The sequence below is a fragment of the Peromyscus leucopus genome, chromosome 4 (genome assembly GCF_004664715.2).
Source record: "Peromyscus leucopus breed LL Stock chromosome 4, UCI_PerLeu_2.1, whole genome shotgun sequence".
Taxonomy (NCBI): Eukaryota; Metazoa; Chordata; class Mammalia; order Rodentia; family Cricetidae; genus Peromyscus; species Peromyscus leucopus.
The window spans coordinates 12,045,084-12,072,039 of record NC_051066.1 but is presented as its reverse complement, the minus strand read 5'-3'; the positions used below and the strand labels follow the sequence as shown (position 1 = coordinate 12,072,039).

Here is a 26,956-nt window from a genome sequence, read left to right as displayed (position 1 = left end):
AAGAGCACGTCTCACGTATGGCCATGTTCACTCTAGTGTATCTCTTTGCAGGTGTGCACGCTTGCACTAGGACCACCAGGACACAGTGCACTCCTCAAACACTTCACCCAGCCACAGACCTGGCTAGCAGGAGCCTCCTGAGGAACCTAGGTCACTTGGCTCAGTGGACTTCTGTAGTGTATTCTTATCCATTTAGAGGGGAAGCTCATATAGTACGGGCTGGTTGGTCTGACTGGGAGGTCTAGCACTTGGGAACTGTTCCAAGTTCATGAGTTTGTCAAGCCTTTCAGTTCCATTGAAGTCCTGCAAGCAAGCTTCAGACTTATCGGCAATTTCTGCCACCTGCTCACACCTCACCCTAACCCAACACCACATCAGACACAGCACTGACTTGGAGACAGGATTTGAGGTCACAGACTGTTGGAAGGGTAAGCACTTGTGGGGCAGCTTCATCAGGTGCGGGTGGCGCACAGCATCAGGCCCCACAAAGGACACTGGGGAGTCACTAAGCTGCTTAGACTACAGGAAGATGCCATCTGTGTTTAGGAGGCCAGGCCAGTGCTGGAAGAGACTAGTCTGATGAGAAAGGTCAGTGTCAGCAAGAACAACCCATTATCAATGGGGTGGACATGCCATAGGACCCAACATGAACCTCCTGCCCAGGCTTGATGCCAATGGTTTGGCCATTTGGAAAACAACTTTAGGGTCCTCATTCCTTCTTCACTAAGTCACTGCACAGCCTGTTCTCAGTGAGTGCTATATGGTTCTGTACACATTCTCACATTTCCACTAGGCTCACTGCATGTGGAGGCCTGTGCCACAAATAACCTGGCAGTAGACGGCAGCAAGGTGGGGATGGGACAGACATTAGGTGAGACCATCGGAGGAAAGCCTTGATCCTTGGGAAGACAGTCAGTCCACGTGAGGACTGCAAAGGACACCCTGTCCCCCAGCACCATGACAGAAGATGGCAGCTACTCCAAGTCCTTTGCTGTTGTTCCGTGAAAGGGCTCCCACTCTTACTGTGTTGTGGACTGGCCTTAAGCAATTCACAGCAGCCAAGCAGTGGTGGCGCACACCTTTAATCGCAGTACTTGGGAGGCAGAGGCAGGTGGGTCTCTGAGATTGAGGCCAGCCTGGGCTACAGAATGAGTTCCAGGACAGCCAGAGCTGTTACACAAAGAAACCTGTTTCGAAGAAACGCAAACTAATAATAATGATAATAGTAATAGTAATTCACAGCAGCTCCACCGCCTCAACCTCCCAACAGGTTACAGGTATGTGTCACCACACTTAGCTCGGAGTGTTTCTCAAAGCCCTTTTTGGATGTTCTACGTAGTTCTACCAGGAGCTTTCAGAGGTAAAGTATGAGGAGCTGATCCCAAGCTCTTAGAAAGAGGCCCCGCAGCAAAGAGCACTACACAGACACAGCCTTTTCCCCCTTCTTTTTTATTATGAAAACAAAACAAACACCCCAGGAGAAAGGTTCATGATTACCAGAGACACCAGAGTACTTCCTACCATTTTTAACTCTGTGGTGTTGAGGCCGGCATTGCAAAAAACAAGCTAAAACTACTTACAATGGACTCATTTTCAGTAACTGACATTTACAGGAATATACTAGAAACGGCACTAAAAAGTTTTAAGAAAAGTTACGGTAAACTTGCATGCACATCATACAGAAAAGAAACATTTTAAATATATATATAAAAAAGAAAAGCTTCTGGAAGTGTTACACCAGTAGCAGGGACAGTGATAAACAGGATGACAAGGCTTTAACAGTGTGACAGCTGCAAAGGGACAAACCAAGAAAACCACACAAGAAAATGTCTCCAGTCTGTAAGCAAGCCAAGTTACACAGCCCGAGGAGGCCTGCACCCCAAAGCCCACTCCTCGGCCTCCAAGACTCTGCCAAGTGCCCACCCCACCCCTGCATGTGACCCTCAAGGAAGCTATGGACAGCTGCCCTCCACCTCTGTACAGGGCAAGCTAAGTCTCTGTAGCCTTTGTAACTCAGAAGAAGGGAACGGCAGTTACCCTGCAGCCTGGCATTGTGAGAACCAATGGCCTCTAAAACTCTGGAGACAAAACAGTTTATGTCTGGACAGAAAGCTTTTTTAAAAAAAAGTTAAAAGCACCAATTACAGAAGCTGCTCAGTAGGGACCAGTCGTGGAAATGCCAGACCCTCCATCCCGTGCAACCAGCTCTACACCACGGCCCCGCTGCTGGGATGCCACTCCAGGGCCGGACTCTGCCTGCCTGACAGCTCACAGAGGCACTCTGTGTATGCCCAGGCACTGTGCCCTGCCTAGGCACGCTGGCTAGGCTGTCACAGTAGGCCACCAGAGACCCCAAGTGAAGGCCTGTCAATTTCCTCATGTTTATTTCTTACAATCACAGCTTAAATATTCTATTAAAGATCTGTTTAAAAAATACCTTTGAAGAACAAGGGTAACTTTAAAAAAATGGAACCTTAAAATCCACTTATATTTTTATTATAAACAAAACTGGCTTACAAGTTTAACAAACTGGCTGATAACTCACCAGGCGTCTAGACATGGCCGTCAGCCAGCCACTTCCCGAGCTTGACACCCATTACCTGTCCACATCCACAAGGGATGGTGGAATTGACGTTAGGTATTTTAAGCATCTCCCATGTAGGGATGTTGAGGATGAGTCCTGGGCTCTGCCTAGAAGCAATGGAAGAAACTGCAGGGACCCCCACCACAAGGCTCTGCACTTGGCGCTCTGAGGTGGGGAGTCAGAAGAACCAGTTTCCTGGGCTAACTGGAAATTCTTCAACAGGGAGCCCTGTGGTCATCAGGCTCACCTTTGCCCCCGTCCAAAGTAGAGAGGTCAGGGAGAGAGCCTCCACAGGCTGGAGAGGCAGGTACTTAACAAGCCGGGGAGAGGGGCCCGTGTGCTCCTGGCTGAGGCCACAATGCTCAGAGTAATCCAGGCTGACCCTGAATTCCAAAACCATTTGGAAGCCTCAAAAACAACAAACTGATCAGAAGTTTCTGTTAAACTCTGTATATTATTACTTTTTACAATAGAAAATTAAATGTCAAGACCTTGGCCTGATATACATCGATTTTCTCTCAGCTTACAAAACTTGTGTTGAAGAACCGAGGTTCCCTCCGTTGATGTTAGCAAGAAAGAACTGAACAGACAACATAAAATGAAGATGTGCTGCAGCCGAAGGGTGTCTACACTTGTAAAGTCCCCAAATTTCATTTAAAAAAAAAAAAAAAAAAAAAGCCAACGAGCCCAGAGCGCCCAGCCGTGATGAGCACCAGAGGGGCACGCCGCCACGGACCGATCTTCTCACCACGGGGCCGGTCTCTTCGTCGTCGCCAGAGGCCTGCATCTCCACTACTTCTCCTAATGCACTTATTTATGGTTTTTCTTTTCTTTTTTTCTTTTTCTTTTTTTTTTTTTTAAAAATGACCAATGATGTTAATAAATAAAGTATTTATATATACAGAAAACTGGGGAGGTGGTTCAGAGTGGGAGGCGGCGGCAGCCAGGCAGCGCTAGCAAAGTGGGGCACGCTGGGCTGGACTTCTGTAGAAAATGGATGAACTTACAAAAAAGTTTTCTTGTTTTTTTTTTTTTGTTTTTGTTTTTGTTTTTGTTTTTTAATCTTTTTGTTTTTATTCCCTTAAATTGAGGTAAAAGTTTCGGTGTCCCGAAACCTGCACGCTGTACACACAGCCATAGGGCTAGAGAACTCAGCACCCCTCTTCCTCCACGCCCAACTCAGAGGTGGGAGGCTCTGGTCTGCAGCTACGAAGACCCTCCGCTGGGGCCCAGTCTCATCCGTGGGCTGACACATCTGTCCTCAGCCCCTGCAGAGAGAAGTAACCTGCTGGTTAGTGTTCTAACAGCTTTCAAACACAGAACCCATTCCAGAGCAATACCCTTGAAAAGCTTCCTTCAAGTTACTAAGGGCGAGGCTGGGCCTAGAGAGGTATTGGGCAGGTCCAGCCACGCCTCCCACAGCGCTGTGTCTATGGTTATCAGGTTAGCATCCCAGGACGCAGTCTCCAAAACAACTAAACCAAGCTGCAAAGGCATTTCCCGCCGAGCTCGGCCCTCTCTTCGGGTCTGGTGCATGTGCGAGGCTCTCCGCCCTACCGGAGCACAGCTGGAAGAGATCATAACACTGAAGTCAAAGAAAACCTGCACACCATGGAACGAAAGTATATTAACCATAGGAGGGGACACTGCGGTCGGCGTGTGCCACGTCCATCTGTCCAGCTCTGTGCAGTCCGAGATCACTCTGAGTCACTGCTGTCGGAGCTGGACCCGCTGGAGCTGCTGCTGGCAGACTCAGAGGAGCTGCTACTGCTGAGCCTTGACGGGCCTCCCGAGGGCGCTGAGCTGGACTTCTCTGCAGGGACACAAGGGAGGCCCTCGCTGAGCATTGTGTCATCGAAAGCGTTTGCGCCACCACCCTGCCATAGGTTGTCTGTGTCTTGGCCCAGAGGTGCAGTACATATTTGAAGGATGCCCATAAAGTAGCATTCAGTGGCTACATGGCCGCACTAGGACACATGTCACAGACCCTCACAGCCTTATCTGACACCAAGAAGATGGGAACCACAAAACTATAGCACTCAGTTGGTATGCAAGCCTAGGTGGGATCCCAGCTGACTAATGGTCTCAGACTCTGTCCACTGCCTACATCTCTGAAGCCAAAGGGAAAAGGTCTCAGACGCCAGGAGAAGGAAGAGACAAAAATATCTGGTCACCTAAATCTAAGGCCTGGGTTGGAGGCAGAGCTTGCCACTGTAGCAATTTAACATGTTGGGTTAGGAAGTCAGAAATTCACTGCTTCCTACAAGCTGGTGATTGACGATTAGGGGTGAGGAAGTAGCAGGGGTGGATCCCAGGCCCTCAGCATCGAAGCCAACCCTGAGGAGCTCTTTCCAAGAACCCAACTGCATGGGCCTTTAGCATGCACACATGCACACACGCACACACGCGCGCACACACACACATGATTCTGCACCCGCCCAAGGGCCCAGGATGCCCACTCCTAGTTGCAGATAAGTCTCAGAGATGCCAGGAGGTTGACCACACTCTCCTGGCCCTTGTGAATGCTGTCCTGACAGCAGAAGGCCTGGACTGTTACCTTTCTTAGTGGGTTTCTTGCTGTTCAGTTGTCCACTAACATCCTGTAGCCGCTTCTCCAGCTCCTTTTTCTTCTCCTGAGCTAGCTCTTCTTTTGATTTGGCTGCCTGCTTCTTCCCGCTTGTTGCTGTAGAATGGCAGGTGAACAGTGAGACATTCCCTACAGCTGTGCCAGAAGCCAGCCCCCAACCAGGTGGCCAAAAAGCCCCAGCCCCACACACTAGTGCATGCACCACCCACCCTGCTGCGGGATCAGCAAGGGGCGGAGCTGTTATCGGATCCCTGGGTAGCAGGAAACATGGAGACCTGGAACCATCGTGATGCATCTACTGAGTCCTCCCTCGTCGCTACACCTCCACCAGAGTCCGGAGCCTGGGCTATGGCTTGTCCTCTGTTCCCACAGACAGAGCACAGACTCTCTGTCTCAGTCCTACTTCAACACAGCTAGTCTCTCCTGCCTGAGCCACAGAGACTGACATGGTCTGGCAGAGTTCAGCCTTCACCATCAGATTCCTGTATCATTATCACTCTTAAGTCAGTCTGTCCCGGAGTAAATGAGAACCACACACATGTGAGCAGGTTCTCACACGTAGGTTGGCATGACCCCAGACAGTGAGGGGCTGCCCTGGGACTTCCCTTCCTCCCAGCCTCTAGCACCTGCAGACCGACCCTGGCAGTGACTGGTTCCTGTCTGGTGAAACCATCAAATTCACGGTGCACTGTACCTAGGGTCAGAGTCCATCCAGTGGGGATTCTGGACACTTGTCAGTCAAGGGAGTGAGACTGTTCCCTGTTGCCAAAGCCCCAGATGCAGCCTTAGGAAGGGGTGTGAGAAGGGCCCTAACTAGACCTGAATGAATGGGCGAGGCCAATCCCAGGTCCTGCCTTTTCACTGCAGGCCAGTTAAGGCCCAATAGGCATCTTTCTTACCAGAGAACAGGGAAGAGGATATGGGGGCAGGCTGTACTGGCTGAGTGCAGATGTCCTTGGGTCTGTGGTGAGCAGGTAGGCTGAGACAGCAAGGCAGCTGTGAGTCAGTGCCCACTCTCAGGGAATGGAGGCTATGAGCAACATGCTCTGCCAGAAAACTTACACAATGGTTTCCTCTGCTTTTTCTGTAAACAAGACTTGACGTATCTCTCCAGTTCCCGTAGTGTGGTTGGCTTCAGGGTCTCAAAGTCAATTTCAATCTCATCTGGGTTTGAGTCCCTGAGCGAGGGCTCCCGGGACTGGATGATGTGCACCACACGGCCTAGCTTCTCGCCAGGCAGCCGGTTGATGTCCAGGCTGAGTTGACGCTTTTCATCATAGCTCATGGGCAGGCCCTCCTCCTCTTCCTCTGAGTCATAGGATGCAGATGCCTGCTTGCCACCCTTCTTCAGCTGTCTGAGGCAGAAGACAGGGAGCCATGTGACATGGAGTCTCAGTTATCTGTCCCACCACCTAGCCCTCTTCCTTTTCCACTACAGACTGCTCCCTTCCCTAGGGGTGTACCCAAGGTTCTTCAGGAACAAGAGCTGGGCAAACTCTCTGAGGATGGATGTCTAGTCTGCAACAGGTGTTTCCTGGCTGAGGGCCCAGTCAGGAACTACCTCTCAAACCCAACAGGTCAGAAACAGATCTCCACATTCAGAGAATTTGGAATGCGGCAGGAAGAGGAAAAAAACAGGGACAGAGAGAGTGATAACATGGTAGATGAAATCCAAGTGTGTCAGTTATGACATTAAATGCAAGTGGCTGACATACCAGCTAAAAGGAAGATGGTCAGACGAGAAACAAGACCCTTTAGTGTCCGTTAAAGCGAAGGAGACGGGAAAACACACCATACAAACCTCAACAGGGAAAATGGTCGTAAATTCAAAGAGAAGGTAGACTGCAACAGGAGACCCTGTCTCTAAAGGGGTGGGAAAGCCATAAAATGGCTATATTTTATTCTTACAAAGAGGGCTTCAGGAGTTGGTGGGATGGCTTAGTAGATGAACGCTTGATAATCTAGTTCAACCCCCAGCATACACACATAATGAAATGGGAGAAGCCACTCTTGTAAAACTGTTCTCTGACCTCCACATGTACATTGTGGTGTACACACACACACACACACACACACACACACACACACACACACACTCACAAATACATGTGATTTTCTAAAGACAAGTTCTGACTATGTAGAACTCTCCTGGCTGTCCTGGAATGTAGACCAGACTGGCCTTGACCTCACAGAGGTCTGACTGCTCCTGACTCCTGAGTGCTGGAACTGAAGGCATGAGCCATCACATCTGGCTTGCTCTTAATTTAAATTTAAAATTTTAGCTTTAATTTTTGTAAGTTAGCAGCTAGCCTGGTTTACACAGTGAGTTCTAGGACAGATAGGGACATAGAGAGAGAGGGTCTCTCTCTCTTTTTTTTCCGAGACAGGGTTTCTCTGTGTAGTTTTGGTTCCTGTCCTGGAGCTCACTGACCAGGCTGGCCTCAAACTCACAAAGATCCACCTAGCTCTGCCTCCCAATTGCTGGGATTAAAGGCATGTGCCACCACTGCCCCCCCCCCCCCCCCCCCCCGCCTTAGAAAAAAAAAAGATTAAAAGCAACAAGAAGTCAGATCAAGCAATATTATCTGGAAGAGAGACTGAATACATTGAAAGAGTCTACACCATGTGTCAACTGTCCATGAAGATACTTTAGTCCTACAGATGTACGCATTAAAGCCAGGCCACAAAATGCAGAGTGGAGGAGTCCCACAATACACTCAACTCCCAGAAAATGGGAAAAAAAATAAGAAAGTAAACAGTCTTAAGTGTTCCTAATTGAAGCCGGGCAGTGGTGGTGCACATCTTTAATCCCAGCACTCAGGAGGCGGAGGCGGAGGCAGGAGGATCTCTGAGTTCGAGGCCAGCCTGGTCTGCAGAATGAGTTCCAGGACAGCCAAGGCTACACAGAGAAACCCTGTCTCGGAAAAAAAAGAAAAAAAAAATCCCTAATTACTCTGGAATATTATATCCCATCATTTCAGGGACCAGAATTAACAGGGATCCCAAACCCAGCAAAGACAGTGAGAAAAACTGATTTCTGTGTCCCTTGCAGGAGAGAGAGAGAGAAGAAAAGAGCCCAAGGCAGGTGGGAACAGACAGAGACCGCCTGCACCGCCTCTTGGCTGACGGTCTCAGGGCTACACACACCTTTCTCCTGAACGCAGGCACTAAAGCCTTCCCACCTCAGCCCCAAGCAGCTGTCCAAGCCTCTTTCTCTGCTGCCACCATCATTCCAAGGCAGTGTCCTCACGTCCATGACTGCTGCCCATGGACTTGTCCTCCACAATGGCCAGAATTGGACCTTCGGTGGTCTCTGGCTCCCTCCCTCTGAGGACGCCTGGCCAGAGCAGGGCACCTTGGCAGTCCACCTAGCCTCTCCAGGTCTATCAATTCCACCCCAAAGGAGCATGTCTGCTAGCCTCGCCTGAGGCTCTGCCCACCTGCTCAGAGCAGCTGCTAGAGAATCCGCCTAGCTAGAGAATCCTCTCTCCTGCTCTTTTTCCTCCTTCAACCCCCTGCCTACCGGGTGCCCTAGAAATTAGAGCACTTGGCTCCACAGTGAAGCCCCTTGGCCCACATCAAGGAAAGGTCCCAGACACCGGAAGCAACGGATGCCTCCTTTGGCAGACACTCTAATGCCCAGCAGAGCCAGCCAGACAGGTGAGGATGACCTCCGCTGCAGGCCCCAGAGGCACCCAGGCGCCCCGAAGTCCCAACCCAGTTTCCGTGTAGCCAAGGTGCAAAGTCCCAGATCTGGCAGTCCTTGTGACCTGAGGTGGTCCGAGAGCCTGGCAGGTGGCCACCCACCTGCTGGCTGTGGTTGTGCTATTGGCCTTCTTGGTGGGAGCCTTCTTCTGCTGGGCCTGCTTGGCTGGTGGGGCGGCCTTGGCCTTCTTCTCCTCCTCAGACTTGGCCTTGTGCTTCTCCTTCTCTTTGTCTTTGTCCTTGTCTTTCTTCTTCTTCTCCTTCTCCTTCTTCTCCTTCTTCTTCTTTGGTTTGTTTACTGGGGCCTGAGACAAGGCAGCCAGCTGTTCATGCACGGCCTTCAGCTGGAAAAGAGCAGGCAGCTAAGCAGCAGTCGGGGTGGGCCTGCACCCCTGCGGCTGCCTCAGCTACGTGGGAAAAGCCAGGGGCATCTGGGCCCCGCTCTGCCTTTGGAAGCCAGAGAGATGTAGGGAAGCACTTCACAGCCCACTCTGCCCTCTCGGTGCCTGCCGTGAGCCACTTCACCTTCTGGACCTGTTCCCTGACCTGTGGGGGACAGGGGCCCACCTCCCAGGGTGGCTGCCCATAGGCTGGGCTCGGGGCAGGTGACACAGGAGGAACTGGCGAGAACAGCTAATGCTTTCATTGTTAATGCTTATCTTTCAGATGACCGGACTAGAGTGTGAGCACCTGCACAGAGGAGACATTCAACAGCTGATCCTGGAAGGTTCCGCAGCCAGTCTGCGGGATCAAAGTGAGACAATGGCAGCAGCTCATCCTCCTGGTGCCCACCAGCAGCCAGCAAGGCAGAATGCTGCACTGATGTCTCGGGGAGGAGACCCATCTCGTATAGGGAAGCAGGTGCCCTGTGTGGCTCCTGGGGATCTTGGGAAAAGCTACATAGCCAACAGGGGAAGGTGTCATGCGCTGGGAAGGACTCGTCGGTCCTAAGGGCCACACCACATGGCCAATTCCCTGCTCCATGTCCTCATCACCTCAGAATCTGACATGTAGCTCCATCTGCTAACAGATACTCTACTCTCCTGGCCCCGCCTCCCCCCGGAGCCACCTGCTCATGCAGACTACTTTGCCTTGGTGGCTGCATCCTGACTTTGAGGGGCTGGCTACCACCCCCTGGGAAAATAGTTCATATTCTTGGGCTGATCCTCAAAACAAGTCATGTCATTCTGCTTATCAGGGAGACTGAGGCAGAAGAGAGCAGGGGAGGAACAGATCTGAGCCAAGCTCCAAGAGCTCCTTGGAGCATGTAGCCACTCCTTAAAAGGCACCACTGTGGCCTGTGTATGACTTTCAGGCCTTTTGGGAGGACGCTGCCCCCGAGGTGTCCAAGAATGTCTCAGACACGCAGGTGCTTTTGGCCCCGTGTGCTCTTGGGTGTCGGGCTCCAGCCTCCTCAGACCCAGGAAAGTGCTGTGAGCAACGCCCCCACCCCCAAGGCCCCTCTAAGAGCACTACAGACAAGAACTGCAGCAGCTGGAGAAGGGACAGGTGACGGCAGACAGGCTTGGTGGTCCGTACCCAGGGGGAGCAGCACAGAGGTGGAGTCCTCACCTGCTCCTGCAGCTCTGCCAGCCGAGTGGCCCGCTCCTCCTCTGAGTCTGAGCTGCCTGAGTCTGAGGAGCTCTCCTCGCTACTCCGGCTGCTCTCGGCACCTTTGCTCACGACGGGGGCTGTGGGAGCGGCCAGTGCAGGTGCCTCCACGGGCTCATCAGGCATCTTGGCAAACCTCATCTCAAACACATCCTGGGGAAAAAGAGGGACAGCTGGACACCTCCACACCCACACGACAGTCCCTCCAGCATGTGAGATGCCTCTGAGCTGCACCACACCACACACAGCTCAGGCTCTACGAAGGGACAGGCCTGCCACCTTCCTTTGTCCCCTTCTATCCCCAAGCAATTCCCAAGTGTAGGCCTAGAATGAGGGAAAGAGGCCAGCCAATCACAGACCTGTTTTTTTGGGGCCTGGCATGCAGCTCCCTGGCTAAATCTGCAAGCCTGTCTGTGTAGGAGGCAAGGACAGCCCTGCAGGCCTGGGTGCCAGGCTCCCCAGGAATGCCCCTGTTAACAAGGGTGCCTTTCCTTCAGTCCTCAACTCCAGCAGGGAACCTAGCCACTGGAAGCTGGCTCCTCGCTCACCTATCTCCCTCCTGGGGTTTTACTGCAGTGGCACATCGCACACACCAGTGAGTGCCCAAACGGGCAAAGCCAAACTTGGGAAGCCCCCCACAGCTCCTGCAGGAGCGGAAAACTTAGGAAATCCTCTTGATGAAGATCCCTCTATCCTGGGGCAGATGCGGGGGGGATGTGGAAATAAGGCGGTGGTATTCCCTCTGCCTGCCGCATATACTCGGTCCACCCAGACAAGCATGAGATGCACGCACGGGCACACCTACCATGCTGGAGCCCAGCTTCTGAAAGTGCCTACTCTGAGTGTGCCCTTAGATGCCTCCCAACCCTTGGATCCCCAAACTAAGAGGTCAGAGGTCTGGGAGGCTACTGCTGGCAAGTCATTATGGGGCTGGGCTCTAGCCCCAGTGCCCCGTTCATACAGCTAACAGTGGTGACTACTGAACAGCACTGATAACAAAGCCCCTCCAGCCGCTGTGGCTGGGTGGCTAACCATCACCTTCGACAGGGCAGCTTGCCTTTTAGTAGTAGCACGGTGCCCCTCGACATTGTATGACGAAGCCTTTGGAGTCCAAGTACAGCGAGCAAGGTCTCAGTAGTAGACAGGCCCTAAGGCCGCCCCTGCACACAAGGGGCCTCCATAACTACTGTGTCTGTTCCCCAGCAGTGCCTGGCCAGAAGGAGCAGGGTACAGCCAGCACTGAAGAGCCCTCATGCCTCACAGAGGTCCACTTTCCCTCACCGGGGGGGGGGGGGGGGGGGGGGGGGGGGGGGGGGGGGGTTTCAAAGGAAAGTGAGAAACATTAAGTGAGAAACATTAAGAGGACCCACAAGTGGGAAAAAAAGTCTTTGCCCACCAATCCTCATAACTCAAGATGGCTGTCAGAGACCTCAGGACATGTCTGAGCAAGGAACTAAGAAATTCTCTTAGAACATTCTGGGTCCTAAAGCCAGGAGTTGTGGTACACCTGTAATACCAGAACTCAGGAGACTGAAGCAGGAGGATCGCCATAAATTCAAGGCCAACCTAAGCTACAGAACCAGACTCTGTTTTAAAGTTCTTTTTTTTTTAAATTTTTATTTTATGTGTATTTTGCCTGCACGTATGTATATGAACCACATGCATGCAGTGCTCACACAGGCCAGAAGAGAGCGTTGGATCCCCTGGAACTGGAGTTATAGATGGTTGTGAGCCACCATGCAGGTGCTTGGAATCAAACTCAGGTCCTATGCAAGAGTAATAAGTGCTCTTAACGGCTTAAGCCATCTCTCCAGCCCCTCAGACTCAGTTAAAAACAGCAACAACAACAAACAAAAAACCAACAACCAAACCAAAACAAAACAAAAAACCCCCAAATCAAAATCACAGTGTTCAGGTGCTGTTCTATGCGGCACCTGGTCCTGGGCAGTATACCCTATGTATATATATATACAAGCGTTTACACATGCTGGGTGAAACCACGTGGATTGCTCGCTCACACTTGCACCAAAAGCTATGCCCGAACACTCTGGTCTCCCCTTAAGACAGTCTGTGGCTCTTCTCTAACACACAGTCACTGTCATTCACTGTAAGCCCACCCAGCCCTGCTCTAACACCTCAGCAGAATGGTCACCTGCCAGCCTCACTAGGGAACACCAGCCCCAGATGGACAGGCTCACCTATGGTGATACCCTGCAGGGCAGCTAGGCATGGGCTCCTGCAGCCACAGAGGCCACTGCCTACTACTTCCCACCGTCCCATCCCAGCCTGAAACTTCCAAAATCAGGCTAGCCTCTTCACCAGGTATCCTGGAATCTGCTCTAAGCCTGGCAGGATCTCACTGCCACACAGGCAGAAACAGGCTATGGAATTAAGGCTCCTCAGAGGCCTGCCTGATGCAGATGCTTCTGAGACACCTGCATTACCCAGTTTACCCAGACTATGCCTAAGGGCTTCAACACCCACAGCATAACTCAGCTAGCTGTCAGATCACACTTCCACCCAGCCCTGGGTTACCTGGAGCTTTCTGGCCATGGCCACCACTTCGTGGTCTGGAGGGTTGTACTTGTAACAATTCGAGAACATTAACCGGATATCAGCAGCGAAGCCCTGTGCATCTGGGTACTCACGGCTGTCCATTTTCCTCTGTAACGAGCAACAAGTGTGAGCAGACGGCACTAGCCAGACCGTGTAGGAGATAGACTCGGATCCTCAGAACTTCCTCCGGCAACCAAGGCAATTGCCAGTCAGGACATCTGGCAATCAGCTTGGGTTAGAGTACTCAGAGGAGGGAGCCATGGGGGAAGGGTAAGTGATGGTTCAACATGAAGCACCAGGGCTCCAAGGACAGAGCCACCGGATGGAAGAAACACCGGGAGCCAAGCCAACCCCAGAGCCTACCCCATCCTCATCTAGTTTTTAGTTCCACATGGCAGATACCACAGAAGGTTCTGGCACTGAGGACTTTCATGGAGTTTCAGGTAAAGATTCTGCCAATCTTGGGAAGCCCACTCAGTTTACTGAAGGAGACTTTGCTTTTCTTGTGAGGAATCCGGGAGCTGTTACCAACTTGCCTCTTAAGAGATGCCTTATGTCTTGGGCCCAGAGGCAGCTCTGAGTTTGTGCAGGGGTAGAGGGCAGCAGGGGCCTGTGGAGCTGATGCTGACCAGTCACGGGGACCTGGTCACCCCGTATCGAAGCCCCTCAGACTCCACTGACGTCTAGTCCAAGGAGTCCCAGCAAAGGCAGGTTGGGTGGGGTCACACAGGCACACAAAGCTGGGTGGGGCAGATTGGTGGGGAGTGGGTTGGCATACTTTAAGCTGTAGATGAGGGTGTGTGGATCCTGTCTTGTGTGGAAACCAGCAGTCAGTGACCTAGGGGCTAAGCACCCATCCCAACCTCTGATTGGACATGGGTTCCCACACACTGGAGGGATCTCATAACAGGCTTGGCCCTTGGGCCTGAAGACAACCATGTTCTCAGCAGATGGCTGCTTGGAGAAAAGCCTCCTGGAGCTGGTATGAGACACGTCAGTACCATTTCCCCCTTAAGCTTTATTATTAAATTCTGTAACACAGTGGATGCTGAAGAGATGGTTCAGCGGTTAAGGGCACTTGTTACTTTTGCAGAGAAGCTGAGTTCAGTTCCCATCACCCACATGGTAGCTTACTGCCATCCGTAACTCCAGTTCGAGGGGACTCAACACCTTCTAAGCTCTGTGGGCACCAGACATGCACGTGGTGCACATACACACATGCAGGCAAAACACTCGTACGCATTAAATAAATCCAGACAAACAAAAATGAAATCCACAACATATTAAGGTATTTCTTTCTCCCTTTACTGCATTGTCTTTAGAAATCAAGGCTGCCTTATACTCTTCTGCTAAAGTCTTTTCACGGGGTGTAACGGTCGGGCTCAGGCGTGAGAGAGTCACATGGGTAAGCACCTAGCCTCTCTATAAGCCTCAGCAAAGCACACAGTGACTTCTCAGTAAACTGAACTCCCAAAGCTGCCTCATCTTGGAACCAAAGGCAAATGAGAGCCCAACCAAACAGAATTATCCTGTTGCAATGCGTCCGAAACAGTGGAACTCCCAGCAAAGTTCCAGAACTCCACACAATGGCACAGTAGTGGCCAGGCAGGATAAAACAAGGCTTCCAGCAGCTTTGGGGCTACGTGGTCCCCAGAGCCTGCTTCCTCACCCCAGCCCTGCTGGACAGGCCAGCTGCTGGCTTCACCCTTACTCAAATGAGCACTGACCATACAGTGTTTTAGGTGGCCAGGCCTGCCTGACCCTGATATAACCACCTAGGACCAAAAGCTTCCACTGGAGAGTCTACCTCAGGTATGAGGAGGTCCAACAGCTGACACGATTGCCTTTGCAAGGATGCCTGGATGAAACACCCCACCATCCCACTGTCTGGCTTAGAGAACGGGGCTGTCTGCCTCAACTGGCAAGGGGAGTCCTGGGAACTAACCCAGAGAATTCCTCTAGGAAGTACAGAAGAACCAAGCCCAGCTCTGGGTCATCATGTCCCAGGCTCCTTCCTCTACAAAAGCTCAAGAACCAGAATGAGACACTGGCTCTGGGAAAGCCTGGCATGGGGATGGCACAGCTGAGCTTGTGGCCTCAGTTCTCTGCCCATCTCTCCATATTTCCATCTGTCTGGGTAGGGGCAGGGCTCAAAGGTAGCCAAGGGCTAAAGCAAGGTCCACCCCTGCTGGCCACCAGACTCCCACCTCTGCTGTGAGGTGCCTACACATCAGGGGTTTTGAGACAGGGCCTCTCTGTGTAGCCCTAGATATCTTGGAACGTGCTACATACACCAGGCTGGTTTCACACTCACAGAGATCTACCTGCCTCTGCATCAGCCTCAGAAGCAGACACCATTAAGAGCCCCCTTACCTGGTGATACAGAACTGGGGGACAGAAGGAAGAATTGAACCACTGGTCTATGTTTCACCAGAATAAAAGACAATGGAGGGGCAGATTCGAACCAACAGGCCTTCATCTCTGACCAGGCCAGGGTGTGGGCAGCCCAGCTCTCAAGGAGCAAGGGACATCAACAGAACAGGATCTAGAGGAGGTCAGAGTGGGCTCAGCCAGGCAGCATCACCAGGGGCAGAGAGAGTCTACTGGCTCTGGCTCTGGGCACCACCCTGCCCTCCTCACCACCCCACCCCACTTACTTTGACTGTGCTGAGGTCCATGGGGTGCTTGATGATGTCGTGGTAGTCATGCAGCTCCAGTGCCTCGGCGTCCACTGGCTTGTAGAAGGGCCAAGCATAGGCAGCATGCTTCTTGGACAGCATCTCCCGGAGGATGCTGTCGCAGTGCCGCAGATGCTCGGACAGCTTCCCCTTTTTACCCGCGTGCTGTGGGACCTCGCCATCTTCCAGGTCCTTCTTGGGGGGTTTGATGGGTCGGCCCCCGCTCTCCCGTCGGGCCACCACCTTGGCCTGCTTGGGCTCTGAAAGCGGCGGGGGAGACTCGCTCCGGCTGGCAGTGATGGCAGACGTTGTAGGTGTGGTTGTGTCCGCTTTCCGCTTCACGCCCTTTTTCTGGGACGACAAAGTTAACAGTGAACTCCAGAAACAAGGAAGCGGACGGACGGGGAGATGCGTCTCACAGCTGCCACACCTCTGGAGCGGCAGACTGCCTGCCTGCCAGGCGCCAAGCTAGCGACCACATGCAGGGTCTCATTTCCTCCTCAGTTGTCCCCACAGTACAGAAGACACCGAGGCTCAGAGGGGCCGGGCCCACAGCCCAAGGTCACACAGCTGGCCATGGTGAGGCTGGGACTCTCTCCCTCAGCCCTGAGGATTCAGCTATCCAGGTGGGTGAGCGTGCCACTGACCTGAGCAGCATGAGGCGCTGCGGGGAATTCACCAACATCTAACAAGCACCACAGACTGGTGCCAGAGGCAGGGACTCCCTGCTTTAAAGACCAAGAGGACAGTGCCAGCCCAGGCCCTGAGCAGGTGCTTCAAGGACAGACACAAATCGAGCAGAAGGAGGGGAGGCAGGAGGAGCATTCCAGGCTGGATGGGTGGGGGCAGCCTGACCAGGAGACAAGAAGCAGCCACAGCAGTTAGAGGCCAGGAGACTCCAAGGGCTGTAGGCACGGACAGACCCGGACTCTATCTGGAAGGCGCAGGCAGTACAGAGGGCTGCGAGGCCCAGGAGGTGCCACAGCCTCCCCGGGGTGCACCTGGAGCCAGCTGCACCCATATAGCCTCTGCCAAGGGACCTGAGGGGGGAGGGGGTCTCTGCCACAGCCTGAAGAGCCCAACCAATAGGTATCACCAGTTGAGACGGGACCAGGGTTTGGTATATATTGAGACCTGCTCAGCGGATTTCTCTTAGCTTGCTTAGGTGGGCAGAGAAGCCAACAGGAGCCACAAACTCACAGGTCAGGTGATGGCAACAGAGCCTGCCACTCACAGCCCCCTGGTTACTTTCCCAGCCAAGCTGCCACCCTCAGGCTGACAGGGGCACAAGCTGGCCATCCAAAAACATTGATGGGCACCTACAGGATGGCAAGCACCAAGCGCGAGCTGCAGGGGACCTGGGGTGGGAGGGCAGACTCGCTGTGGCAAACAGCCTGGCCAGGCACCACCGGGAAGTGCAGGCAGTGAAGGCCACAGGGAAGGGAAGGCAACGGAGGTGGCATTTTACCTTGGGAGAGCCATTTAACCCCTGAGCGCCCGTTTCCTCATCTGTAAGAGGGGGGACTACTGCCTGCCCCAGAGGGTCACTGTGAGGATCAAATTGAAGAAGATAACACACATGAGTGCCTGTTATGGGCCCTACTCAAAGCAGGAGACTCAACAGGCCTTGCCAACCCCGCACCTCACAGAGAGCCCCCACTCCATCTGGGCCCAAATAAGGCCCGGCCAGGGCAGGACAGTGTCCACTGTGAAAACCCCCAGCAAACAAGGGATAGCTGTGCAGGCCCTTACGAATCCAGGCTGGTGCCACTGGCCACCACTCCCCCAGGGATGACCAGAGATGACCTGACCCCTCTACTCTCATTACTCCCCTGACACCTTCCCCACCTTCCCCAACGGCTTGTCAAGGCCAGGGCTACCAGGCCGGAGAAGCTGAGGTTCAAGTCCAGCCCAGCCAGCACCAGCCATGTGACCTCTACCCCTGAGCCTCGGTCTCCTTGTCTGTGTAGAAAACCTTTCCAAACGGCTGCACCTGGAGAGGCAGCAGAGCTCCCACCTGTCCCAGGGCTGCCCCTGCTTCAGGAACTCTATGGGGCTGAGACCCCCAGCCGACCTCACCAGATAGCCACACAGGCCTCAGGGAAGCTCACCTTGACTACAGGCGGTGTGGGAGGGACCACAGGGACAATGGGTGTCGCAGGAGGCGGCGGTGCGGCAGCTGGGGGGACGGGAACCGATGTGACGGTGTTTGCGGTGATGGTTGGTACAGGGGTGGCGGCAATGACGGGTGTCTGGGATACGGTGGGGGGTATGTTCTGGAAGGGGGCTGCTGGGGAGGCCGAGGAGACGGCTGCCACTTGTTGTGTACCTTCAAAGCAAGGACAGGGAGTGCAACTCAGTGGGCTCTGCATTTCCAGAAGCATCTAAGACCAGGCCATCCAGCCAGAGCACTAGGGCCTTCTTGGGACAGACCAAGGTACCCCAGCTAGAAGTCTCTCTTCCTAGCCTTGGGGCACGGGGTGGCCCTGCTGCCCAGGCAATGTTCACCGAGTGACTAGAAGAGGAAACCAGAGGAAGCCACGGAGCCAGCTCTGGGTGGAGAAGCCCACTCAGAGCCCACTGCTAGCTAACTGGCAACCCAGGACTCGGCCTTTCTCGCACCTAGCTGGGTTTCAGCCATTCCCTGCCCAGTCAGCCACTCTGTCCGACACATCTCTAGTCAATACCCACTCTCAGACCTGGTTGGACCCCGGACTGGCCCCATGGATCTGGATAATGATCACCTTGACTCTCCCCAGCCGAGAGACAAACTCCTCTCAACCAGACAGCGAGCGAGCAAGGCAAAGCCAATGCTAAGATCAATAAAAACAGGAGTGAAATGTGGGCGGTCAGCCAGACACATGACAGACAGCAGCTCCAGCAGTATCCTCCCTGCTCCACACAGATCTGCACCGTCGAGCTCATCGTACCTGTCCTTACCTGGCAGGCAGGGGACACAACTCAGAGGGGCCAGGGCTGCACCCACCCCTCCACTGACAGCCTCAGCAGGAAACGCCTGCACTCCTGCCTGCCTCCTTTTACCTGCACTCTGGGCTCCTGCAGCTGGCTTCCGGCCTTTGCCCTTTGGAACAGGGGGCAATAGTTCAACTTCCTCCTGAGGCATCTGGGCCACTTTCTGCAGAAAGATTTTCTCTAAAGCCTGGGCCATTAGCACTATGTCATCTGTGGGCTGAAGACAGAGAACCCAGGTCACTTGCCATGAAGGGAGCTGTGCACTTACAAAAGACAATGTAGGTTGCAGTTCAAGAAAGCATTACATTTTTTTTTAAGAGGCTTGGTGTAGAGGAAGGGCAAGAGTCGTATTTTCCAATGCGGAAAATCCCAGAAGAATAGAAACAAAGACAAAGTATAGAGACAGCCTTCACCAAGCAGAGAAAAGGAGCTTCCACAGCTTGGCTCCAACACCTTTCCCTTTCATGCCGCTAAAAGATCAAATCCCCAAGCAGGGCCCCCTGTGACTGCAGCCATCTGTTCCTACACTGACCCCTCTTCAGGGTTCCCAAGTCAGAGTGCTCTGTATAACACTTTGGGTGGCTGCCCATTGGGTCACAGTCTACTTGACTACCTCCTCCTGATGGCAGGCTGGGCCCCCAGTTCTGCACCCTTAGGCTTTCTAAGGGTGGGGCTCTCAGGTCTGAGGATAGAGCCCATGTCAGTGACCTCTGAAAGCTGTCCAGTTTCCACTGACCCCCAGCAGGCCACTGGAATGGCATAGGGACTCACTGACGACAAAAGTGCCAGGGTACTGCCTGCTGCAACCCCCAAGAGCCAGGGCAGAGGGCCCAGGCTCACAGGGCACCTGTGAACCAACGTCATGCCAGGGACCCGGGCCTCCCAGTGCCAAGCTTGCTCCCCTCAAGCAGCTCTGGGGCTCATGTTTTGTGTCTCACCTTGTTATAAATATAACAGTTTGTAAACATGGTGTTGAAGTCCTGCATACACTCACTGGCACTCCAATAATAATTATTTTCTAGTCTCTTCTTGATAGTCCCCATGTCCATTGGGTTTTTTATTATTTTATGATAATCCTAGGGGAAAGATGTTCAGAGGTGTTAATCAAAATAGTGTTATTCTCACATTTCCCAAGCACAGCAAAGTCTTCTTAAGTCAGCTGGACCCCAGGGCCAGACCCTGAGGCCTAAGAGCAGGTGGGGCATGTGGTCTGAGGAGACTCTTGGCCAGTCCCAAACGCCTGCCAAACCTGTTCTCATGGGTTTCTCCAGCTGCAGGTAGAGCCCAGGCTGGTCCACGTGCACACAGAGCCAAACTCCCTGATTCTAACCTGCAGGTGTCCAGGGCACGAGCCGTGCACAGAACCAAACAAACCAGCTCTTCAGGTGTCTCTATTTGTATCCAGATAAAATTTATGTGTGCACTGAAGGGGCCATCACCTGGAAAATAGGCCTTAATGCACACCTCACATCCAACTGTGAGTAATTCTGAAGAGTGCGCAGAGGCACAGCCCCTAGTACATGAGATAAAGACTTGCATGGCTCTCTGCCTCAGGCCCCATCATCCTCTAGCCCAGGGGTCCTCAACCTTTCTAACACTGTCACCCTTTAATACAATTCCACATGCTGTGGTGACCCCAACCATCAAATTATTTTCATTGCTACTTCATACTGTAATTTTGCTACTGTTATGAATCATAATGCAAATGTCTGTGTTTTTGGATGGTCTTAGGTGACTTCTGTGAGAGGATCACTAGACCCCAAAAGTTACCATCTGCAGGTTGAGAACCACTGCTCTATCCCCTTCCTTTTATTCTTTCACCAAGGAAGCCATAGGTTCTCCCCATTTCCTGTACCCAGGGTAGCCAGACTGCTAGACCAATGGCTTCCTGAGGCACTGAGGCACTGAGGCACAGGCAGCACCTGCTGTATCTCAGACACCACCTCTGGGCTAAGGGCCACTCACAGGCAGGTTCAGCTTGATTGCATCCACAGGCTGGTAGAACGGCCAGGCGAACTGATGTTTCCAGAGTGTTTTCACCACCACGTTCTGCATGTACTGCAGTTGGTTAGTCTTTCGGCCAGGCTTGCTGGGGTTGGAGACCTCAGGTGGGGGAGGGTTCACAGGGCCCGGGGCTGCCGGGATCCCCGTGGGGGCAGCTGCTGTGGTAGTGGACATCCTCTGGCAGCTCTTCACTTGCTGTCACAGCAGCAGCTCAGAGAGGCGCTCCTCACGGAGGCTTGGCATCCCATTTCGGGGCCCAATCAGGCACCTACAGAAGCAAACAGAGAAGCTATCACTCTGAGAGCCTCCACCTCAGCAAGGACACAACCTGCCCTACCGCCTCCGTGTGCGGCTGTGGCACTCCTCAGAGCCACCCGGCCACCGGCTCCCAGAAAGGGAATGGCAGAGTATGAGGGACCTAGCCCCTTTCAGCTCACAGCCCCAATGAGGGGTTTGGACTGCCTCAATTTTACCCGGATTCTCAACTACTTGGCTGTGGCAATGTTTTAAACAATTCAGGCTCAGAGAACTACAACATGTACTCAACAGCTTATCTGAGAGATGAGCAACAACTAAAGTTTGCAGACTTAAAACCTAGCATAGGGAGCTAGTGCCCTGGGCATTGCATGGCGTGAGGTTCTAATGTAACCAGGAGAACCAGCTGGGGTTTGTGATGGTGGCCAGCTGTGACATGCCTGACCCTCATCCAATCAGAATGGTGAAAGAGGGTGATCACAACCTGTGGTCCTCTTCGGTATCCTGTGTGCTCAGTTCCTGAACAAGACACATTCTGCAACTTCAAGTGCCCTATCCTAGCTATCAGGAATGCTGGCCACCCATAGAGCTGGGGTGTCCATGACAGTTCTGCAAATCTCTGAAAAGCCAGGGTAATGTGCAACACTGGTAGCATGCAGGGCGTCCCCAACTCTACAGAACCCCTGCTCTAACTCTCACAGGGCACCTCCACTGCATGGTGTCCTGCTGCATGGTACTCCCATGGCACAGCACCGATAAGGGAGCAGCACCATGCAGCAGAAACTCAACAGTGAGGATACTATAAAGCAGAGGTAGCACACAGTAGGACTACTGTGTGCTGTGTGGCAAGAACACTGTAAGAATACAGGGTGTATGTGGGGGGGGGTTGGGTGCCATACAGGAGGAACATGTGTAGGAATACATACAATTCCCTCAATATTCAAACCTCTTGCAATCTGTTGACATGAGCACAACCACAGCCTAAGACTCATGGAGGAATGGCAAAGTCCTACCCACTCCCTGGGGTGAGACCCAGGCAGGAACAGCAAAGCCTTCTTCTGGTCCACGTGCACAGAAAACGTCCACTGTGGCTTCCTCCCCGAGATACTTAAGGTCTGTAATCACTCTTACAGCAACTACTTCTGCTGAGATTAGCTAAACTTGCCTCCTTGACCTACCCTGCCCGCTTGTAGAGCTGTGTGTAATAACCCCACTGCCCCATTCCACTGGATATAATGAACATGCTGAACTTCCAGGGTGCTGCAGCTTCTCCATCAAAAAGCCCAGTCCACCTGACTTTCAGCTATTTCTCCATTTCTCTGATACCCTCCGCCCGTCAGTTCTGTCCTAGAACAATTGCAAGGGCTCAGCAGCTATCTCCTGAGGAGGAAGCTGGGCAGCACCACGTGTGCACTGTGGACCCACTTCTACTGGTGAAGGCCTAGCCCAGGCTCCATGCTACATGCGGGGCCTGGTGCCTCATCTGTGCACCTGGTGTCTTTCAGACTTTCCTATGTTTATGTCTATGTTTTTGGAACGGTTCAAGGCAACACCCAGAGGTGAGATGTCCAGCCAATTCCAAGACTTACAGGTGGACCAGTGAGGCTCAGAGTACTCTGGGGCTGGCTGACATCCTGCTGGTCCTTTCACATCGCACCACAGAGGTTGGTAAATGCCACAATCTGAAGCTTTTCTGGAGAAGGTTGGCTGCTAAACATTTGGTAACATCTACTCTCAGCAGGTTCCATTCCTCCCTCCCCGCCCCCAGCTCAGGGTAGAAAAGGTCTCAAAAACCTACATCAGACATGCGTCACCTGCCAAGCAGCTCTTTCTGCCCACTTACTGCATCCAACAAGTGCTTCTGAGCATCTGGGGTGCCATCTGTCTGCACTGAGGCTCTCCAGGCATCATCCTGGGCACCCACAGCCTCAGGGAGACGACCAGTGGACAAGCAGCCCCTCCAACCTGTGCCAAGAGCCATGAAGCTGTGTCCTCCCTCCCCCAGTAGACTACAGGCTACCTAGGCACAAGCCCATGCTGTCTACCCACCAGGACGTCAGTTCCTACCTCCACACCTCTTCTCACTGGGACCATGAAACAGTCCTGCCCTATACAAAGGAGATGACCCTGTTAGCATATCAGATCAATCACTTGTAGATTCAAAACCCTGCTCTTGATTCCACACTAACCAGCAGAGCCTGAGGTGACAGGACCCTGGGATGTGTAGCTGCTGTAGCCATGTTAGCCTTTATTATCCCTCAGGACCTGGGGCTCATGTCCTCTCAAGGCCTTCTTGGAACTTACTGAAATCTAAACAGCATGGGGCTGCAGGGCAGATGTTGAGGTAGCCACCCAGGGTTATTACTTCATCCTTGCTACCTGCCAGCCTCACAATGTGGCCTTTCATCTCCCATGGGGCTGTGAGCCTGAAGTTAAGCACTTGGGGCTCAGGGAGCACACGCTGGCGACGACCAGTGTAGGAGCAGAAGCTGACTTTCATAGTGTATGAGATTCCCAGGAAGTAAGGCTGGTCCTGCTACTGTGTAGGTCCAGAGAGCTGGGACAGGAGACTGAATCTGACCTGGGGGACCCATGACATTGAAAGGGGCCTGAGGCTGCAGGCTAAGGTACAGGAAGGCCTCCTCTGAGAAAGGTAGATGGTCATAACCTTTTCCATACCAATACTGGGAACACCTCCTGAAACATCCTAATGCCTGGGATGGAGAGAAGGGAGACAGCAGGGTAGGAGGTGGGGAGGGTGGGGAAGCCAAGCTGCCTAGCTCCCAGGGCCACCAGAGAGAAGGGCTGAGAGGTGGGATTCCAACCAGTGGGCACCTAAGCTCCTGGCTGTGTGAGTTTGTATGCAATTGGCCCCTATAAGCTCATAGGGAGTGGTACTATTTATTAGGAGGGGTGGCTTTGCTGGAGTGGGTATAGCCTTGTTTGGAGGAAGTGTGTCACTGTGGGCTGGAGCTTTTTGGGGTCTCTTTTGTTCAAGCTTCCCTCAGGGTGACACTGAGACCATGTCCTGTTGCCTTTGAGGCAACATGTAGCAGCAATTCCTTCACCAATACCATGTCTGCCTGCACGCCACCCTACTCCCTGCCATGATGAGAAATGGACTGAATCTCTGAAACTGTAAGCGAGCCACCCCAATTAAATGTTTTCCTTATAAGAGTCGCTGTGGTTATGGTGTCTCTCCACAGCAACAGAGACCCGAAGACACTGGCACATTACCTACCATCCCTCTGGATTGAGTCAGATGTCCACATACCTCCCTTCAAAGCACATTCAATCTGGCATGTCTGGGTAGCAGGGGCTACTGTAAGCCCGGCCTGACCTTTAACCAACAATGCCTAGCAACCCTCAGCCAACAAAACAGCAGTGCTGTGTGAACCAGACACTGTCACACAGGAGATGCTACGTCAGTGTAAGAACCTGTGAAGGAAGGAAAGCTTCCTTGAAAGCCATCTCCTATGGGAGAAGCAGCTTTCTGACCTACAGTGGGTCCAAGCTCCTTATCCGGGTGAAACTTAGGAGGCAAGTGAGGCTTCCAGAAAGTAAAACTGAGACATCATGAGGGCCTGCTGCAGGCAGGCAGAGACACCAGAGTACACAAATATGCAGGCTCCCACCACTACAAGGAGCACGGGCTGCAGTGCAACCCTAGCCCAGCCGCTAAGGTACCTCCAGGTGATAGGGAGTCATGGCAACCAGAAATGCCACCCGGCAGGCTATGTCTGGGGCCCTCTATCTCACTGATGGACATACAGCTGCAATGCTCGCAAACCTACCAATCGGAGGCACCCCACCCTGCCTTGCTTTTTGTTCTGGCTCAAGACGACCAGAGTCTCACTCTACAACTCAGACTGGCTAGAACTAAGTAGCTCAGGCTGGCTGAGCCTATGAGGTATCTCTGGTTGGGTCACATGTTTCAACTGCCAACTTTTCAGATTTCAGAAGGCCAAACCAGTGGACAACACCTTATGGGGTGGGCTAGGGTGTCTCTCCTATGCAGATCTCCATTCTCAGACTTAAGAGAATACTCCAATCCAGCATCACCTTCTTCAGAGCAGCAAGCGCCAATGGCCAAGGTCCTGATGCTAAGAGCTTTTGAATGAAGACGGTGATGCCACAGCAGGAAAGCTGTGGTACCCAGGGCTGACTTCTCTACAGAGTCTTGGATCCCCTCACTTGGGTCTCCAGGACAACACAGGCTCCGTTCTGTAATTCAGGAGCCAAGTTTGGGGTAAGGTATGACACTGAGGATTGAAGCACATGGGATTCAGCCTGTGCCTTGGACTGGTTTGCTGGAAAGCCTTGTTGGAAAGGGAATAGAGGCCAATGACCTTAATTAACCTTGACTTAAGATTCAATTACCTTCAGGAAGCAGTGCTAATTCTTTGGGAGTGATGGTGCTGTGGTTGTAAATTTAAAAAATCTCCTTATCTTTTAGGGGTTTGCACTGTACCTTCCATGAATGAAAGTGTCTGGAGCATGACGGCATAATGGGAGAAGCAGAAGACAAATGAGAGTGTGGACAAACCAGACAGCTTAGGACTGTCAAGAGACAGGGCACTGGGGTTGGGGTTGGGGATTTAGCTCAGTGGTAGAGCGCTTGCCTAGCAAGCACAAGGCCCTGGGTTCGATCCTCAGCTCAAAAAAAAGTCCTTTGGGCTGGAGAGATGGCTCAGAGGTTAAGAGCATTGACTGCTCTTCCAGAGGTCCTGAGTTCAATTCCCAGCAACCACATGGTGGCTCACAACCATCTGTAATGAGATATGGTGCCCTCTTCTGGCCTGCAGACATTCGTGCAGGCAGAACACTGTATACATAATAAATAAATCTTTAAAAAAAAAAAAAAAAGTCTTTAAAAAAAAAAGAGAGAGAGACAGGGCCCTCCATCTCTACTCTGGCCCCAAGCTACAAATCTGGACCATAAGCAAAAGAAGACGCACCCTCCTCCTTGGCCCCCAGCAACAAACAGTGAGACCTGGTGACGACATCCTTCAAGAAGCTGAGGCAGGGGCCAGGCATCAGGTAGGATGGCTAGAATGGAACTGAAGTCGAGTGCCAAAAAGACCTCAGGGCTCCACACATTTCTAACCCACAAAATCTGCCCTCAACTTCACCTGCCGCCAGGAGAGGCATAGGAGGCCCCAGGTGCCTTGGGGTTGCTCTTTGCTTGTGGTGCAGATGGTCCTGCACATCTGGAACCTGTGGAGCTGGAACCCAACTTTCTAGGTACCACTTCAAAGGGGGGCACACGTGGATGGCAGAACCTCACACAGTAGAGGAGCTGGTGGACCTTGGCATTGACCCCACAGCTCCACTGACAGCCAATGAATGCCAGACAACTCTTCACTGTAGATTACCCCCAGGGGGCCACCCTTCTGTCTGCTGCCTGTCCGGCCAGTTGCTGATCCTGATGAGTAAGTCAGAACACAGCAGCTTCAAGCCTTCTAAGGACTGGTCACAGGCGCGCTTCCACACAGTATCACTAATACTCACAGCAACCACTTTAGTCAAGCTTGACAGAGCCTGTATCTCATGGCAAAACTGAGGCTTAGGCCCTCTCTAAGGCCCTCGCCTCCCCAGGCTTCCCATTCAGCAGAGCCTGACTTCTCTAAAGAGCCCTGGAATCCCCTCACTTGGGCCTCCAGGAAAACACAGGACTCCCACAATGGGCAATACCTCAGGACAAGTGTGAGTGAAAGTCCGTCTGAAAATCATCCTCAAGAGGATGTGAAACCACCTAGTGTGGAAACTCAGACAAACCACAAAGGCCCACAAACACCAGAGGAAGCCTGGAACAAGGCTCTAATGAGACTCTGAACGCTGCAGAGGGGTCACCCAGAGAGGGTGGGACTAACTCAAATCCTGTACTGTTGACAGCCCCCCTCACCACAACAAGGAAAGGCAAGAAAGGCCTACAGAGCCCCAACTCCCCACTGACTCCCCTCACCTTCCTGCCCGCCTGCCAAACCCATTCAGGACAGAAGG

General features: G+C 52.7%; 1 protein-coding gene across 5 annotated transcripts in view; it reads right to left on the bottom strand.

The window, feature by feature from the left end:
- Window positions 1-1,430: 1,430 nt before the first annotated feature.
- Window positions 1,431-26,956, bottom strand: part of Brd3 (bromodomain containing 3) — a 61,400-nt gene continuing 35,874 nt past the window's right edge. For 4 of the 5 annotated variants that reach the window (XM_037204642.1, XM_028858712.2, XM_028858709.2 and 1 more), the window contains exons 2-13: window positions 20,660-20,966; window positions 19,633-19,770; window positions 18,764-18,911; window positions 17,833-18,050; window positions 15,701-16,072; window positions 13,023-13,151; window positions 10,449-10,640; window positions 9,567-9,617; window positions 8,979-9,220; window positions 6,234-6,526; window positions 5,142-5,267; window positions 1,431-4,397 (exon numbers count right to left, since the gene is read on the bottom strand). In XM_037204642.1, coding sequence (XP_037060537.1) covers window positions 4,282-4,397; window positions 5,142-5,267; window positions 6,234-6,526; window positions 8,979-9,220; window positions 9,567-9,617; window positions 10,449-10,640; window positions 13,023-13,151; window positions 15,701-16,072; window positions 17,833-18,050; window positions 18,764-18,911; window positions 19,633-19,770; window positions 20,660-20,872 — 2,238 coding nt within the window. In that variant the 5' untranslated portion in view covers window positions 20,873-20,966 and the 3' untranslated portion in view covers window positions 1,431-4,281. The remainder of the gene's footprint in view (window positions 4,398-5,141; window positions 5,268-6,233; window positions 6,527-8,978; window positions 9,221-9,566; window positions 9,618-10,448; window positions 10,641-13,022; window positions 13,152-15,700; window positions 16,073-17,832; window positions 18,051-18,763; window positions 18,912-19,632; window positions 19,771-20,659; window positions 20,967-26,956) is intronic. The other variant, XM_028858713.2, reaches the window with a different exon arrangement.